The sequence below is a fragment of the Phyllostomus hastatus genome, unplaced genomic scaffold (assembly GCF_019186645.2).
Source record: "Phyllostomus hastatus isolate PE091 unplaced genomic scaffold, TTU_PhHast_1.1 phas_contig_41, whole genome shotgun sequence".
Lineage (NCBI taxonomy): Eukaryota > Metazoa > Chordata > Mammalia > Chiroptera > Phyllostomidae > Phyllostomus > Phyllostomus hastatus.
The window spans coordinates 7,943,375-7,959,035 of NW_025333876.1; the positions used below are offsets into that span (position 1 = coordinate 7,943,375).

General features: G+C 39.9%; 2 protein-coding genes across 5 annotated transcripts in view; one reads left to right on the forward strand and one right to left on the reverse strand.

Moving 5' to 3' along the window:
* Positions 1 to 8,012, reverse strand: part of BRCA2 (BRCA2 DNA repair associated) — a 78,534-nt gene extending 70,522 nt beyond the window's left edge. For 3 of the 4 annotated variants that reach the window (XR_006786415.1, XM_045844865.1, XM_045844867.1), the window contains exons 1-4: positions 7,896 to 8,012; positions 7,288 to 7,393; positions 4,581 to 4,823; positions 481 to 589 (exon numbers count right to left, since the gene is read on the reverse strand). Coding sequence is in view for 3 of the 4 variants with exons in the window: in XM_045844865.1 (XP_045700821.1) it covers positions 481 to 589; positions 4,581 to 4,823; positions 7,288 to 7,354 (419 nt within the window). In the remaining variant the exon portion in view is untranslated. Of the gene's footprint in view, positions 1 to 480; positions 590 to 4,580; positions 4,824 to 7,287; positions 7,394 to 7,892 lie in introns of all 4 variants that reach the window. The other variant, XM_045844866.1, reaches the window with a different exon arrangement.
* Positions 8,013 to 9,027: 1,015 nt separating this feature from the next.
* Positions 9,028 to 15,661, forward strand: part of LOC123822695 (ZAR1-like protein) — a 33,397-nt gene continuing 26,763 nt past the window's right edge. Inside the window, 4 exon segments of the mRNA XM_045844776.1 lie at positions 9,028 to 9,065; positions 9,820 to 10,486; positions 11,008 to 11,100; positions 12,965 to 13,039. Of these exon segments, the coding sequence (XP_045700732.1) occupies positions 9,028 to 9,065; positions 9,820 to 10,486; positions 11,008 to 11,100; positions 12,965 to 13,039 (873 nt within the window).

Consider the following 15,661-nt stretch of genomic DNA (forward strand, 5'->3'; position numbering starts at 1 on the left):
AATACACAACAAAGAATTATATGGCTAAAATGTCAATAGTACCAGGAAACTTCGAATATCACTTGACACATTTGATCAGTCACAGTACCTTCTCCACATACTGCACAAATTTTTTACATTTCAGTTGTGTTTTTACCTTTCTTGAAATAATAAAGCATAATATGCCAAAAATGTGTATTTTCTTCTATCTCTGATACTGAAATGGATGAAAAAAATTCACCAATTTTGATAATTTTTTAAAATGCACACTAATATGTCAGCTGTCACAATATAATCTAATAATATTTTTTCAGATGAAGTTAAAGACAACTAAGCACTACTAGAGCCACTGTACAGAAAAAACTAAATGAATTTTTGGGCCAACCCGAAAGAAGATTCTCTTCCAGGCTTACATTCAAAATGTTAATGTGAAAATTAGATGCATTTCTATAAAACAAATATCATATGCAAGAAAATGTTTCATTTAAGTATTTATCATACCTTTCACTGAGACAAGAATTTAGAGGTGAGCTGATAACATCATTTGCTTGATCCATTTTAGCCTTCATCATGCAACAACTTTTATGCTTACTATCGGTAATATGCTTTCCTGAAAAGAATACAATAATTCAGTGAAGATATACATGCTCTGTATTGTGAATTTTCATTTCCTGAAGTGTTTAAAAACAAAAAAGTCTCATCTACACCAGGAAGGAGAATGTACAAGGAGTTTGGTCTGAAATGGCTACTCAATTTGCCAACTCCTTCCCAAAACAGATTCCTGCCTCCATTTCAATAACCATATTATAAGCATATAATACACATAAGGCATTTTAAATAATATAATCAAGATACAGCTTTATCCTCAAGGAGTTCAGAATATAGTAGTGGAAAATTTTTTGAAATGCGTACCAAGTAGAATGTGACTATGTCATATTATTAAGTCACACACAGTTCTATGGTATCATGAAGGATAAAAGTAAAGGAAAACACATTTACTGAAAACCCACCAGGGTACCTAATTTGACCATATTACTTTTCTGCTGAAAACCTCTCAAGATCTTGGTGTCAAGGTCAAGTTCAAACTCCATAATAAAACTCTGTGGTTGTAAGGCCTTCACAATCTGATGTCTTAATTTCTTTGATAACATTTTTTCATACTCTCTTCAGCTATTTCTAACCACTTGCATATACTGCAAGAATGGTTCTCTCAGTCTAGAGAGAACCACCATACAAATTGCTTCTTTCTCACTTTACTTCTCTTAACCTGGAATATCCCCTTTCAGGCTCCCATCTTGAAATCATGTCTTCCAGAAAACTTGAGTGATCCTTAATCTGAGACTAAGTGCACACTCCTCCTATGTTCCTGCATAGTTTATCACGCACTGTTCCTGCTTCCTGTCAGACTGTGAGCTTCCTGAGGAAGAGATTTTGTCTGACTTATCACTGTATCTTTAGCAACTACAATAATTCCTGATGTTATAGTCACTCCACGAACATTGGCTGAATAAATCAGCAAGGTTTAGAAAGGTGGGCTGTAGACAGCAACACATAATACTTCCATTCCTGTTGAACACATCTACTTTCTCAGACAATAACGCTAAGACAGGGTTTCCAAAGCTGTATGTGATTCTAGCAAATCCAACCTACAGTTTTTCAACATTCCTATTTTTTGTATCATCAATTGGGCACTCGAGGCACTTATTACTCTTAAAAACTGCTTTTAAAAATAGTTGCAATAGTTAACTGATCCTACAATCTCTAACCTAGAGAAGCTTTGGGGAAGATAAGCCAACAGTGTTAGTAAGTCAAGCAAAAACTAAACTGAAAACTATTTGTAGTAGCTTACACAAAACATTGTATTATATTCTTCTTTCTCAAGTGACAGGGAATAGACATAATCGCTAATAAGCCAAATGCACATATAAGTTAAAAAAACCCACTTCAACAAAATTTCCAACTTTCTTTTTTATCTTTTTTATTAACATTCAAATAGAGTTGTATCCATTTTCTTCTGTTATGAAACTTTTAAAGATGCTAAAAAGTAGCTAAACCTGTATTGTGAAATTTCACCTTTTCCTGTTCACTTTAAAAAGATTTTAAAAAAGGACTTAAAAAATAGACAATGAGATACCACCACACATCTATAAGGATGAAAATCAAAAACACAGACAACACCAAATGTTGGTGAGGATGTGGAGCAAGAGGAACTCTCATTTATAGCTGGTGGATATGTAAAGTGGTACAGCCACTTTGAAAGTTTGTAGTTTCTTACAAAACTAAATATAATTCTAATATAGAATCCAGCAAATTGTGCTCCTTGGCAAATACCCAAATGATGTGAAAACTTAGGTCCACACAAAAAACCTACACATGAATAATTATAGCAGTTTTATTCATAATTTCCAAAACCTGCAAGCAACCAAAATATAGAACATTTTTCAGTGATAAGGAGAAATGAGCTATCAGGCCATGAAGACACAGATAAATCTAGTAATGCTAAGTGAAAGAAGCCAACCTGAAAGGCTACATACATATTTTATGATTCCAACTATGTATATGACATTCTGAAAAAGGCAAAACCATACGGTAAAAAGATGAGTGCCTTGTGGGAGGTACAGGTGCCTTGTGGGAGGGTGGTAGTGGTAAACTAGAGTACAGGGGATTGTTAGGGCAGTGAAACTACTCTGAATGATACTGTAATGGTGTACACATGACATTATACACTTGTCAAAACCCACAGACCTGTCAAAGAAACCCTAATACATATAAACAAAGGACTTTAGTTAATAATAAAGTATCAATATTGGATCAGCAACAAAAAGAAACTCAACTGTAATAAAAATTTTTAAATGAACCAGACAAAAACAAGTACATACCAAAGTAAGTATTTCCCAAATAACTGGAGAATCTCACAAATAAGCTGAGTAATGGTAAGATAAACTTGTATTTTATGCAAAAGCATGGGCTGCTGAGAAAAACCTCCTTACGGAACTTCAGGGATAATTCTTTTTTAAAAATAATGCATTAGGTACTAGAACAAAGTAGTTTAAAAAACAGCTTAAGTCTTACATTTCAATACTGAATTTAAAGTAAACTTAGAAGCAAAATGTCTTGAGACCACAGTCAACTGAATTACTTACACACTATAACCTTAAAAACATCAGGTTCTCTGCATAGTCAAGTGGCTGTATTAACTCATTCCTACCCTTCCCTGATTAAGGATAAACCAATTCCAGCAGATTAAATTTAGAGGATAAACCACTGACTCTAGGTGTATCCTTTACTTTTTTAGAAGATTCAATATCAACTGGTTTTAGAGTTTTCCTTGACCATATTAAGACCTAAGGCTGCTCCCTTATTAACTCCACAACACAGTATTGTGTCCAAGCTCCTGTTGTAACAGGTACCACACCAGAATATTTATTTAAATACTTTCTCTCATACAAGACTGACTTCCTAGAGATCAAAGGCCACTTTGTAAGGACCTTGTAATCACATGAAGGAGTCTAAATTTTATTATGAGGGCAAAGAGAAGGTAATCCAAGGTTTGAAGCAGGGAAGTAGGAGCATGATTAAATTTGCTGATTTTTCTGCTTGACAATCTATCAAATAAATTCACTTTCTTTAGCTTTGCATTTAATACCTGCCTCTAATCTACTTTTTAGCCTTAGGTTATTATTGGTCCCTATCAGATTTGACACTCCAAATGATTTCAATTATTTGCTATTCTTCTAACAAACTACATATTCTTCATGGTTTTCCTCTGCCTAGAACACTGTCACACTGTCCCATTTTCTACCCTTCAAGATTTTTTTAAAAGAATTTATTTATTTATTTATTTTTAGAGAAGAGAGGGAGGGGGAGAGAGACAGACAGACAGACAGACACATCAATGTACAGTTGCTGGGGGTCATGGCCTACAACCCAGGCATGTACCCTGACTGGGAATCCACCCTTCAATATTCAATTCAAATGAATCATTTCCTATTTCTCCCAATATTATTTATGCTTTCTTCTCAATTCTCATTGTACTTTTTGTACTTTTCCTTTCCATGTACCACATTCAATCTTAGACTATAATTTAGCTGTGTACTTTAATTCTCCTTACTAGTAAATAATACTCCAAAGAAAGGGAGAGGATGTTACTTAAATCAAGCAAGCAAGAAATGACCAATATTTGATTGATTGGAAATATATGGCACATAGGCCAGGAAAACTGCTATCAAATCAGATTTGATAAAAATAATCTTCCCTGTCCTCTGTGACAACCTGCAGAAATACAATTTTGTATAATCCATATAAAGTCCTAGGGTATGTTTTTGTATAGGAAAGATAAAACTTAGCAAATCTCAGTAGGAAGGATGTCTTAATAAAAGGAGGTAGGAAAAGGAACATTTTTAAGTACCCGCATTATTTTATTTAATCCAAATTTATCAGATAGTATTTTTATCATCTCCATTTTTTTAGGTGGGGAAAGTGAAGCCAGAGAGGTTTATCTGACCAACATAGCCAGGTTAATGACAGAGTAGGGATTCTTAATACAGGTTAGCCTGAATTCCTGCTTCATATTCTTCCCTAGTCTACATCATATTACTTACCTAAATCTAATCTGTCCTTATCCAATTCTTTTAAAGGAGATTGGTACAGTGGCAGAGTTAGATATTGTTCTTTGAATATTACTGGTGTTGAAGCCAATTGATAAGGTTTTCTTTGTGGTGTTTTAAATAGGTTTGGTTCATAACTGATGACTTTAAATTCAGATTCTTCTGCAGTTTCAGAATTATAAGGTGGAGCTTCTGAAGAAAGTTCTTCAAACCAATTAATGCTTATTGGTCCTAAATCTGTAAGAAAAATAAAAACCTCATCTTGGTTTTAATTAGAGACACAAAAAATCATGAGCCAGTAAAGATCATTATAAATAAAAAGATGCTTGAGATTTGGACTGTGGAAGACTTTTCTTAAAGCACATTAATTAAACAGGATCATTCATCTGTTCTGTTATGAATCTGTAGTGAGGTATAAGAAGTTTACAAAAGTTACAAGGAGATAGCTCTTAACTATATTAGCTCTTCTAAAGTTTTATTTTTTAATCCTCACTCAAGGATATGTTTTTACTGCTTTTTAGAGCAGAAGGGGCAGTAAAACAGAAAGAGAGACTGGGAAACATCAATTAATAGCTTCCTCCTGTATGTACCCCTACTCTAGGGATTGAGCCCACAACCTAGACATGCGCCCTGACCAGGATTCAAACCCTCAACCTTTTGGTGTACAGGATGACACTCCAACCAACTCAGCCACCAGCCAAGGCTAAAGTTTTCTTTATCTTATATTCATTATTCAGAAACAAAAATCATAGTAGGAATGCATTCTACAGACACAGTTCAAATGTTTATAAACTATGTAAGTAGATGTGATGAATCTATAAGTAAAGAATGTTTAGACTCACAAATAAAAGGGAATAAAATGATTTGTTGTTAAAGACATATAACAAAACATCTACTCTGATTTATCCACTCTTAAAGTAGTGCTTCTAAAAGTGTGGACTGTGGAACAATTAGGGGGACCTTTTTAAAAGGTCCCTAAAGTCAAAACTATTTTCATAATAATACTAAGGCATCATTTGTGTTTTTCACAATGTTGACATTGCACCACTGGTTAAGTAAAACTGATGACATCTTTGTGTGAGTTAAGGCAGGGGCAGCAAACTGTACTAGTAATCATTGTATCTATTCTTCATCACCATGTACTTGTGAAGAAACAAAAACAGAAAGCCCAGTTTAATTTAAAAAGTCCATAATGAATGCCCTGGCTGGTGTGGCTCAGTTGGTTGAACACTGATCTGTGAACCGAAAGGTCACCATTTCGATTCCCGGCCAGGGTACATGCCTGGGTTGCAGATTTGGTCCTGTCAGCGTGCAAGAAGCAACCGATCAATGTTTCTCTCTCACATCGATATTTCTTTCTCCCACCCTTCCCTCTGGAATCAATAAAAGAAAAAATAAAAATAAAATGTCCTTAATGAAGTAAAAATTAGTAATATTAAAGCCCAATATTAATATTAAAAATACATCTTTTTAATATTCTGTGACAAAATGAAAAGTATGCATAAGCATTTCTGCATATTTGAGTCCAGCAGTTGTCTAGAAAAACATTCATGAGTTATGAGCTGAACTAGTACTTTTTTTCATAGAAAGCACCATTTTTACTACAAAGAATGACTAAGTCATACTTAGTTGGGTGGTTTGGGAGACATTTTTTTGAAAATGAATGAAGCAAGCTTGTTACTGAGGGAAAACAACAGCCAATGATACAACATGAGCTTTCAAATGAAAATCAGAATTTTGTTAAACTTTACTAGGCTCTGTCAGCTTGACATCCTCCCAATCTTAACAGACTTCTGATCACATCAGTGAACTAACAAATATGGTTTTTTAAAATATTGTTTACTGCAACGTGTCAATATAGGGAATATCTGTGTTATTCCGAACACAGGCACTTTCCTAATCAGTGCATAATGTTATAGTATAGATAAAAGATTCATTCAAAGTGCAAGAGAGAATGAGAGACTTTAATGTAACAAACGTACGAATAGTTCATGACATGGTTTCAGATTCCACATTGCAACTTTTAAGAAACTATCACTTAAGTTTTCGTGTAGTATGGAAGAAAAAGAACCACAACGAACTGAAGACTATTAAAATACTCCCTTCTTACCCAACTACATTGCTGTGTGAGGCTGGGTTTTCCACTACAGCAACATATTGCAACAGACTAGCCATCTTCGATTAAGCCAGACATTAAAGAGAATGGTAAAAATGTAAAATAATGTCCTTTTTTAAAATACAGGTTTTCATAAAAATGTTATTCATATTAATATGCATTGAGTTTATTTTTATTTGTGAATTATTAAATATTTTTAAAGTTTTTAATTTAATTTCTAATATAGAAACCTACATAAAGAAAAGCTCTTTGAGGACTTCTATCATTTTTAAGAGTATCAGGAGTACTGAGACCAAAAAAACTGACACCTGCTACAAAGTAAAATTGCCAATTATACTCATTTTTTGGAAGTTCTGTGCTGTAAAAACAATTCTTCCTACTGCTAATCAAGGGGCCAGTCTTTTTATCCACCAGGGGTTCTATATCATTTGGTAAATGCTCATTCTCTTAACTGGATTTATGATTTCACAGTGTAAACAAAAAAGTGAAGTATTGGATTCCTTCCAGCAAGCATGTATATTTACTTAATTTTCTAAAAACATCTGCCCGGTGTAACTCATCAATTTATATAAAATCTGTCAGTACCTGCTTGGTTGCACCGCATCTTAAAAATTCCAAAAAAAGTTGGCCTCTCTTTGCATCCAATGGGCATTTTAGTCTACAATATTACTCCGACGCTTGAAAACTGAGTCTGCAAAATAGAACAGAACACACTACATGAGGAGTGGCCATTAAGTGACAATGAGGTAGAGTCAGAAGAGGGTACAGTTGATTAAAGCAACACTGATTGATCTCCGCCCCCATGAACAGCCTCTCTGACATTAACTTTAATTACGTTAACGAGTCACGTGTGGCGAGAGTTCCCATTATCGGTAAAAACCAATTCAAATGAGGACGTCTTGGTCCCACAGGTACCAGCTGGGGTGAAGTCGGGCGGACATACTGTCGGAAGCGGGAAACCTTGTTCACGACACAAGATTCCAGAAAAGTAACTTTATCGTGTGCAAGGTTTCAGACCGGGACACCAGCGACAGCTAGGAGCTCACGCCCGAGCGGGTGGCGGAGTCCAAGAGTCCCAGGAGAGGAGCTAAGTGTCCACCGGGAGGCCCGGTCCATCGTCCGCATCTGCGTGAGACTGGCGGCAACCACTACGGGGCCGAGGCGGCCGCGCCTGCTTCCGCAACACTAACCACCTGCACAGACGCCGCTCTTTGGAACCCGTAAGATCTTCCAGCGGCGACCCTCCGCAGTCACGCACTAGGCGCCGCCGCTTCTCCGTGAGGGCTTTCGTATGCTCGCGCCAAAGCCGCAGTCCTACACGTCACGCGCTGAGGACCCGACGCAGCACGCTGTGAGCCGTAAGCGCGCAGCCCGGAAGTCAGGCTGGCTTCCCCGCCCAGCTTAGCTAGCGAGCACCAATGCCTGGTTGGATTGCAGAGAGGTCGTTTTGTAACTGTAAGGCAGCGTCTTCTCACGCAACCCTGAGAGGGCCGCCCCTTGTAACTTCGGCGACTCCCGCCCCTCCCCTGGTGTCGCGTTCGGGGGCCTCACGCGGCCTATTGTTTCTGGTAGACCTCTGTTCTGGCCTCGAAATTGCCAACCTTTGAAACCCAGTGTGGTCCTTGGTGGAAGATGACCCGTTTTCAGCCGCTGCTCCCTGTGGAGTGGACAGGCTGACGTGTGAAGCCAGGGGACTTAAATTCTAACCCTGTGATGTTCTAAGGTAGCAGATTTAAGACCTTTGAGCTCTCTCCCCTCCTGAGAAATGGGGAGCCCATCTAATCCTTCCTGCAGTGTTAGCTACTCCCCTCAGCAGGCTGCCCTAGTGTCCTTTACATTCTAACGGTACCGATCATTCTGTTTGTGCTTGTGGTCCCCTCCAAACTGCCCGGAAGGCAACTCTGTCCTCATCATGGACAGGGTCAGACACGCCTGGCACAGGCTTAATTCGGGTTAGCTCTTGGCTCAAAAGCCCTCCACTGGGTTCTGGGGGTGGAAGCTGCCCATGGGCCCTGCTGCGTCTGAAAGCTCTTGAGCAGTGAACAGCAAAGCAACCTTGGATTAGAAAAAAGATGGGCTCTACTATGTTCCTCAGGGGTCATTCAGTTTGATCACAACCCTCAGCTGCACCAGGAAGCCTGACCAATACATAGAGATACCAACGCTTATGGTCACCTGGGTCTGAGTAGCAAAGGAACACAGGCCTGAGATCCTGTGTAAGAGTAACTGCCGCTTACTGAACACGCGACTTAGTCCATTTTGTGCTTCACAAGCAATAACAAACTTAGTATTACAATCATCCCATAAATTGGTTAGTACTGTCAGATGGGGAATCCGAAAGTAACTTACGGTTACGGTGCCTGGTAATAAGGCATAGTTTTATTTCAAATGGGTTTGATCTCACATAATTTGATCTCACTATCCTGCTATTAAATCTGCATTTACCCTCTAAATCAGAAAGAACAATTTGCTTCCCCCGCCTTTTGGGGGGGGGGGGTCCTCACAAGAAGCGGACTGAACCTGTGGCATGTCGTAGAACCCCCTGAAAATATTTTCTCTCACCATGTACAACCCTCCTCCCCATAACTCTATGCTCCCTGTTCCTCTGGTCTATATTTTCGTTAGCCCTGCCATAATAATGTACTTTCTTCCTTACAGTCTTCTAGTATAAGGCTGCTCAAATAATTTTCTCCTTGTTTTCATTTTACTATATACTTTAAAACAGGATCTCTGAAATGGTACATTACTATGGGAATAAATAAAAAAGCTATTTATTTATTTATTAGCTATAAATAAATAAGTAGTCAAATATAGCAAGTGTGTGAATAAGTCAGAAATGGAAAAACAGCTTTGAAAAAGATTTGGGAGCAGTGAATTGACACAGGTAAGAGCAATTTGAATCAGGTGGCAATTAGGCCTCTGTAGGTAGGTACCTCTCCTCCCACCAGCCCCTTCAAATAGGGTGATAGGCAGCAGCCCCCTTCAGAATCTGAAATAAGTGGAAAAGATAGGGATGAACCTGAACCAACCTGAACCAACCTGAGCAGGAGAGAGAAGGGGCAGATGAAGTTGGAAGGCAGAGCAAGGACACAAACTGAACCAAGATGTTACACTAAGCCTGGCCAGAGGATGGAGCACTTTGTACTTTGTCTGTGTTCCCCAGGGCCTGTACCAGGGAGCACACTTGGTTTTAGGCCAGCCTGAACTCTCTGACCACCAACAGCCCTCCTGGAAGCAAAACGCTCGTGCCCCCACTTTCCTGGCCAGGACCAGCCTGGTGGTGCCCACGAATGTTTGGGCCTACTGCATGGAACCTTACAAGAAGCAGCTTAAGGCCATTCTCTCCCAGATGAATCCCAGTGTGAGCCTGCGGCTATGCAAGGCCAATACCAAGGAAGTGGGTGTGCAGGTGAGCCTGCGGGTAGACAGATCCCTGCAGTGCTCACTGGGCCCTCTAACCCTGCACAGCTGCTCTCCTTGGGGCCACAGAGTCCCCAAAGCACCACTGCCAGCTTGGGACCTCTATTCACCAGTGACAGGCCTCAGGGGTTTGGTCTGGCTGCAGGAGGATGGGAAGGACAAGGAGAGGCAGGAGCTTTTGGGTTCCGCTGAGGCCAGCCATCAGCAGCAGAAGTCACTACCAAGGCCAAGGTTGCAAGAGGACAAGCCGGAGGAACTCTGGCAGCAGGACAAGTTGGGGAAGGAAGATGACTTGAGTCCTAGGGAAACACAGAGTAAGCAGGCCCAGAGAGACACCCACCAGCTCAGGAAACCCAACATCCAGGTGAACTTCGTCTCCCCCTCCTCAGACTTCTGCTAGTGCCTTCCTCTCTGTCCTCTTCCATTTCTGGGACAATAAGAGCAAAATCTTCCCTTTCTTTCTCCTTTATTTGATGAGATGAAGTTATGAAAATGTGTATTTTACATGGCCTCCATGTTTTGTAACATTTTGGTGAAGGAGGCTGCCAGCTTTAAACATGCAGAAACCAGAAGTCTGCCAATCATTATTAATTGGGAATATGAGACAAAGAAGAGCTTCAAGTTGGTGAAAAATGTGATCAGAATTTTGTTCTAGGGAGACTGTGCTGGTGGCATTGTGGAAATAAAAAAAATGTGAAAGAGCAGGGAGAAGAATCCCAGATTAATTCTTCAGAGACAAGACACTAAATTATTGTAGTAACCTTGAGAATAGCTGTGAATGAGGATAAGGAGGCATTTTGTATTTCCTATACAAAGCCACAAGCAAAGAAGGATCTGGCCTTTTCCCCCCAAGATAATAAAAGGCTCTTCCCCTTTTATTTATAGTTTTTGGAATGAAAATACGGCTACTTTCATTGTAAAGATTGTAAGACCAGATGGGAGAGTGCTTATGTATGGTGCATTTCTGGAACTAGTAAAGTGAGTAAAAGTTAGTGGTGCATAAGTAGGCAAAAGTGTTATGTAGAGGAAGGATGTGTTTCCTAATGGAGCTGTCTCATTCATCTCTGCATCCTCCATGCCAGTCACATAATATGTACTCAGAAATGAATTGATCCCTGATTGGTGTAGCTCAGTGGGTTGAGCATCATCCCACAGACTAGAAGGTCGCTGGTTTGATTCCCAGTCAGTTTATATACCTGGATTGTGGGCCAGGTCCCTGATTGGGGGTGTGCGAGAGGCAATCAGTTGATGTTTCTCTCCTCTCTTGCTTCTAGAAATAAAGAAATAAAATCTCTTTTTAAAAAGATTTTATTTATTTATTTTTGAGAGGGAAGGGAGGGAGAAAGAGAGAGAGAGAGAAACATCAATGTGCGGTTGCTGCAGGTCATGGCCTGCAACCCACACATGTACCCTGACTGGGAATCGAACCTGCGACACTTAAATAAAATCTTTTTTTAAAAAAAGAAAATTAATTGAATTGAACTGGTCAGCTCACATGACCTCCGGACTGCTGACCCAAGTCTTGGTGTTCTGTTGGGTTTAATAGTTCAGTTGGACAAAATGCCAGATTATTTAGATGAACTCTTATTCTTGTGGACATTGGGACTTTCTATAACCATTTTTCAATTGGCTTATTTTGAACAGGTTTGGGCATTAGCTCCACTGTCAGTCCACAAGGTGGGGCAGCAGGAGGAAGAATTTACTGTAAAGGCTAGCCTGTGAGAGACTCCATTAGGCTAAGCAGGTCCCCCCCTACTTTGATTGATTGTCAGCATATTTACATTGGGAAAGATTTCACAGTCTATGTTTCCAGATGTTCCTGAACAGTCAGACTCTGGACATCATAGATTTCTGTTTCAGTACAAGAACAGTAGGCTGGCACTGAGCAGCTCCTCTCCTCTGGGTACATGCCCTTTTCATTTTGTAACAGTCTACACCTGGTCTATCTCATTAATTTCTACAAGCATTTGAGTTGGAGTCCCCTGTGCTATTCTGAAAGAGCTGGAGAGAGAGAGACATACCAAGACCTGAATGGAAACATGGCTTTTCACGCTGGCCACTCACTAGACCTGGAGGCGAATAGATCCTTTACCTAAACAAAAAATGACTTTAATTCTTTGGCTGGAAGAAAAACAGTGGATTTAATTTAAACACTACAAGATACTAGGATGCAAAGTAGAAGACACAGAACTCATCCTCAAGACGTTTACACTGATAGGAGTGACACAGACAGAATGTGCATTGGTGACAATGCAGAGGTACCTGTGGCATGGATGTGGTACAGAAATAACGCAGGAGGGAATGACTGACCTTGTCAGGGGAAGGCATTGTAATGTCCAAATAGGATTTGAAAGGATAAATAGGAATTCAAGTAAGGTAGGGAGGAAGTGTGCACAAGGAAATACACAAAGCCTAGAAACCACATGAATTGGTAGGTAACACAAGAAATTTGAAGTTTAGGTGGGGAAATACTGGGAAAAAAATAAGAAAGCAGGGGCTAATGGACCAGGGCAAAAGGAAAAGGTCAAGGGTTCAGCCACACAGTGAGTGAAATTCTGATAGCTACTTCCCATTGAAGACTTTTACTATGGTACTTTACGTATGTTATTGGGTAGTTGTCAGAATCATAGGTAAAAATAAGAGCAGGACATTGATTTTATAGGTAAGAAAAATGAGGTTCAAAGAGAAAGAAAAAGTGACTGAGCACTGGAGGAGCTGAAGACCTCAGGGTGGAGGTTGAGCAAAAACAAAGTACAACGGAAGGGAATGGATTACATAAATTAAAAGCTGGGAGCTTAGGGTACATGTAAACTTGGATTAAAAAAAAAAAACTTCTCTTTAGGTTTATTTCAAACAACTCTGTCGCAAATGCTACCAGAGTTTTAACCCTTATTGGGTGGAAGCAATCCAGTATCAGGTAAGGATACAGAATACTCCTTTGTGTCTATATTCTTTTCCTTTTTAACATGAAACTTTTGTGGCATAATTGAATTTGATAGGAATAGATGTTTGTGTAGGAGTGTTAGGATTTCTATGTGTTTGAATTTTTATAATATTGGAAGGGGGACATGTTGGGAACTTCCCTGCCTGGTTTCAGGAGCTGTAACGCCCCATGGCTAAGGCTGACTGAGAGACCTCCCCGACCAGAAGACACTAAAGAGACAAGCTTATCTCCCTGGCAGGGGCGCTGCCTGCTCCTTGCCTGGCCCCCATTGCTTGGTCAATTAGCCAATGGCAGGTAGATCCCTCAGCGGAGGATGGACTTAAGACAAGCACGATCACGTGGGAAGGCCCTCAGGGGAAGACTCAGGGGGCTGTGGAAAAGAGGGGGTGTTCGACCCCCACCCCCTGGCTTTGACAAAGCCTGAGTCCTCATTCTGCCTGCCAGACATCCAAATCTCCCAGCTGCCTTTGTCTCCTCTGGCTGACTCAAGCCTGTAACAGTGACCAGGGGTGGTGCAATCCACACTGGGGACAGTGAACTTCCCGGGATAATTAGGCCTGAAAAAAGGATATGTAAAATCCTGTGAAAACTGCTTTGCTGAGGATGCTCTTAATTAGATTATGAAGGCCCAGGCAAGAAATGAATTTAGCCCCTTAAGTTCTGTAGTTTTTTAGGTGATAAGACCCCACCTCAGTGTGATCCCTTTTTAGCTCTTTGAACTTATGTATTTCTTTGATCCTCAATGGTTAATAAGCTGTATCCATATTTCTACCCCCCAAAAAACCCTAGTAAAAGCCTGTTCAAGCAAGATGGCAAGGTGCACTCCCTCCTTTAGAGAGTGGCCATGCCATCCCTATTCCTCCACAGGACTCAGTAGTCCATGTGTATTTCTCTCATATCTCAACCATCTGCAGTGGCTGCGGATACTGCTGGCCAGTACCTGCATCAGGGACAAATTCTGGGTTTTTTTGGAGGGGAGAAAGATTTAGTCTTAAGTTGCCTTATGATGTACATTTATGTATGGGGTTGTGTGTTTTTCCTCAAACACCTATGTATAGTTTGGATGTAATGATTTAGTAGGTAACCTTTATTAAGCTTTTACTATGCCCCAAGCTTTGGGCTAGAACTTTACCTGCATTATCTGCTATTGAGTTATTGATTTGTTCTTGGCATTTGAAGACTACCTAGAAGAGGAGTACAGCACAGGACTCTGAGCATACCATCATTCAGAGCAGTGATCCTGTAACTTTAATGTCCCAGGAGTACCCTGGTGGTTCTGTTACCTGGAGATTCTGATCCAGTAGGTTTGGGGTCTGAGTCTGCAACTCTGACAAGCTCCCGGATAATCTTATGCTGCTGGTCCAGAGGGTCACAGTCTGAGCAGCAAGGTTAGAGGTTAGATAAAAAAGGTGATTAAGAGGGATAGGAAGAGGATGATGTCATGAGGAGGGAGTGGCCAACTGATTCAAATTCTGTGGTGAGTGGGTAGGATGAAGATAGATATGTCCATTGGATTTGGTGACATAAAGATAACTGGCAGTCTTGAAAAGAGAAGCTTCAGTGAATAGATAGTGATGGAAGCCCACCTTTTAATAGAGTCAAGTTAGTAGAGTCAAGACAGTGAACAGAGATAATACTTTCTAGAAGTTCTTTTGTTAAAAAACACATTGGTGATAGTGAGAAGGGCATTTGTGGGAAAGGGAAGTACTGAGTGAGTTCACATATTCATGGGAATAATTCAGCAGAGAGGAGCTGACAGAACAGCAGGGAGAGGACACTCAGGAATGAAGTCCTTGAAAAGGGAGAAAGGATGGGTCCAGAGAGAAGTGGAGTTATTTGGCCTGAATGGGAGCAGCTATATTCCCTTTATTTTAAAAGGATAGAGCACCTAAAGAATAGACTAGATAAAGACAGGTTTATAGATTTGGGGATGAATGAAGAGGAGATCATCTGATTTGTTTTATTTATTCAGTAGATTATGAAGCAAAGTCATCAGTTGAGGCAGATAGGAAGAGAAGGGGTTGAGAGGCTGAGGAGGGAGAGAAAGGTGTGAAATAATCATCTCAGGTACTAGGGATGTGAAATGATCAGGGAAGCTTAATTGTGTTTGCAATTGTAATAGCCTGATAGCACTGAGAGCTCCTTTTGAGGCTTGGTGCTGTTTGAGAGGTGCTTGATTGCGGCTGTTTTCCTATAGTGTCTCACTCAAGCAGTTGTGCACGTATGACAGGATAGATCTCAAGTATCTGAGTGAGACAGGAGTAAGATATTTGTGAAAGTCAGGAAGTGATTGGAATCCATGGAATTTATTTTGGGATTAAAGTATCTTTTATTTTTCTCTTTGAATCAAATTTATTGGTGTAACATTGGCTAATAACATTATTTAAATTTCAGGTGTACAACTTTATAATATAACATCTGTATACTCTATTAGGTGTTCATCCTACAAAGTTTAGTTTCCTTCTATCATCATATTTTGACCTCTTTTATCTTCTGTGTCCTCCTGCAACCCCTCTTCCCCACCATTTTGCTGTCTATATCTAAGAGTTTTTCTGTTTGCTTTGTTCGTTCTTTTGTTAGTTTTTGTTTTGTATG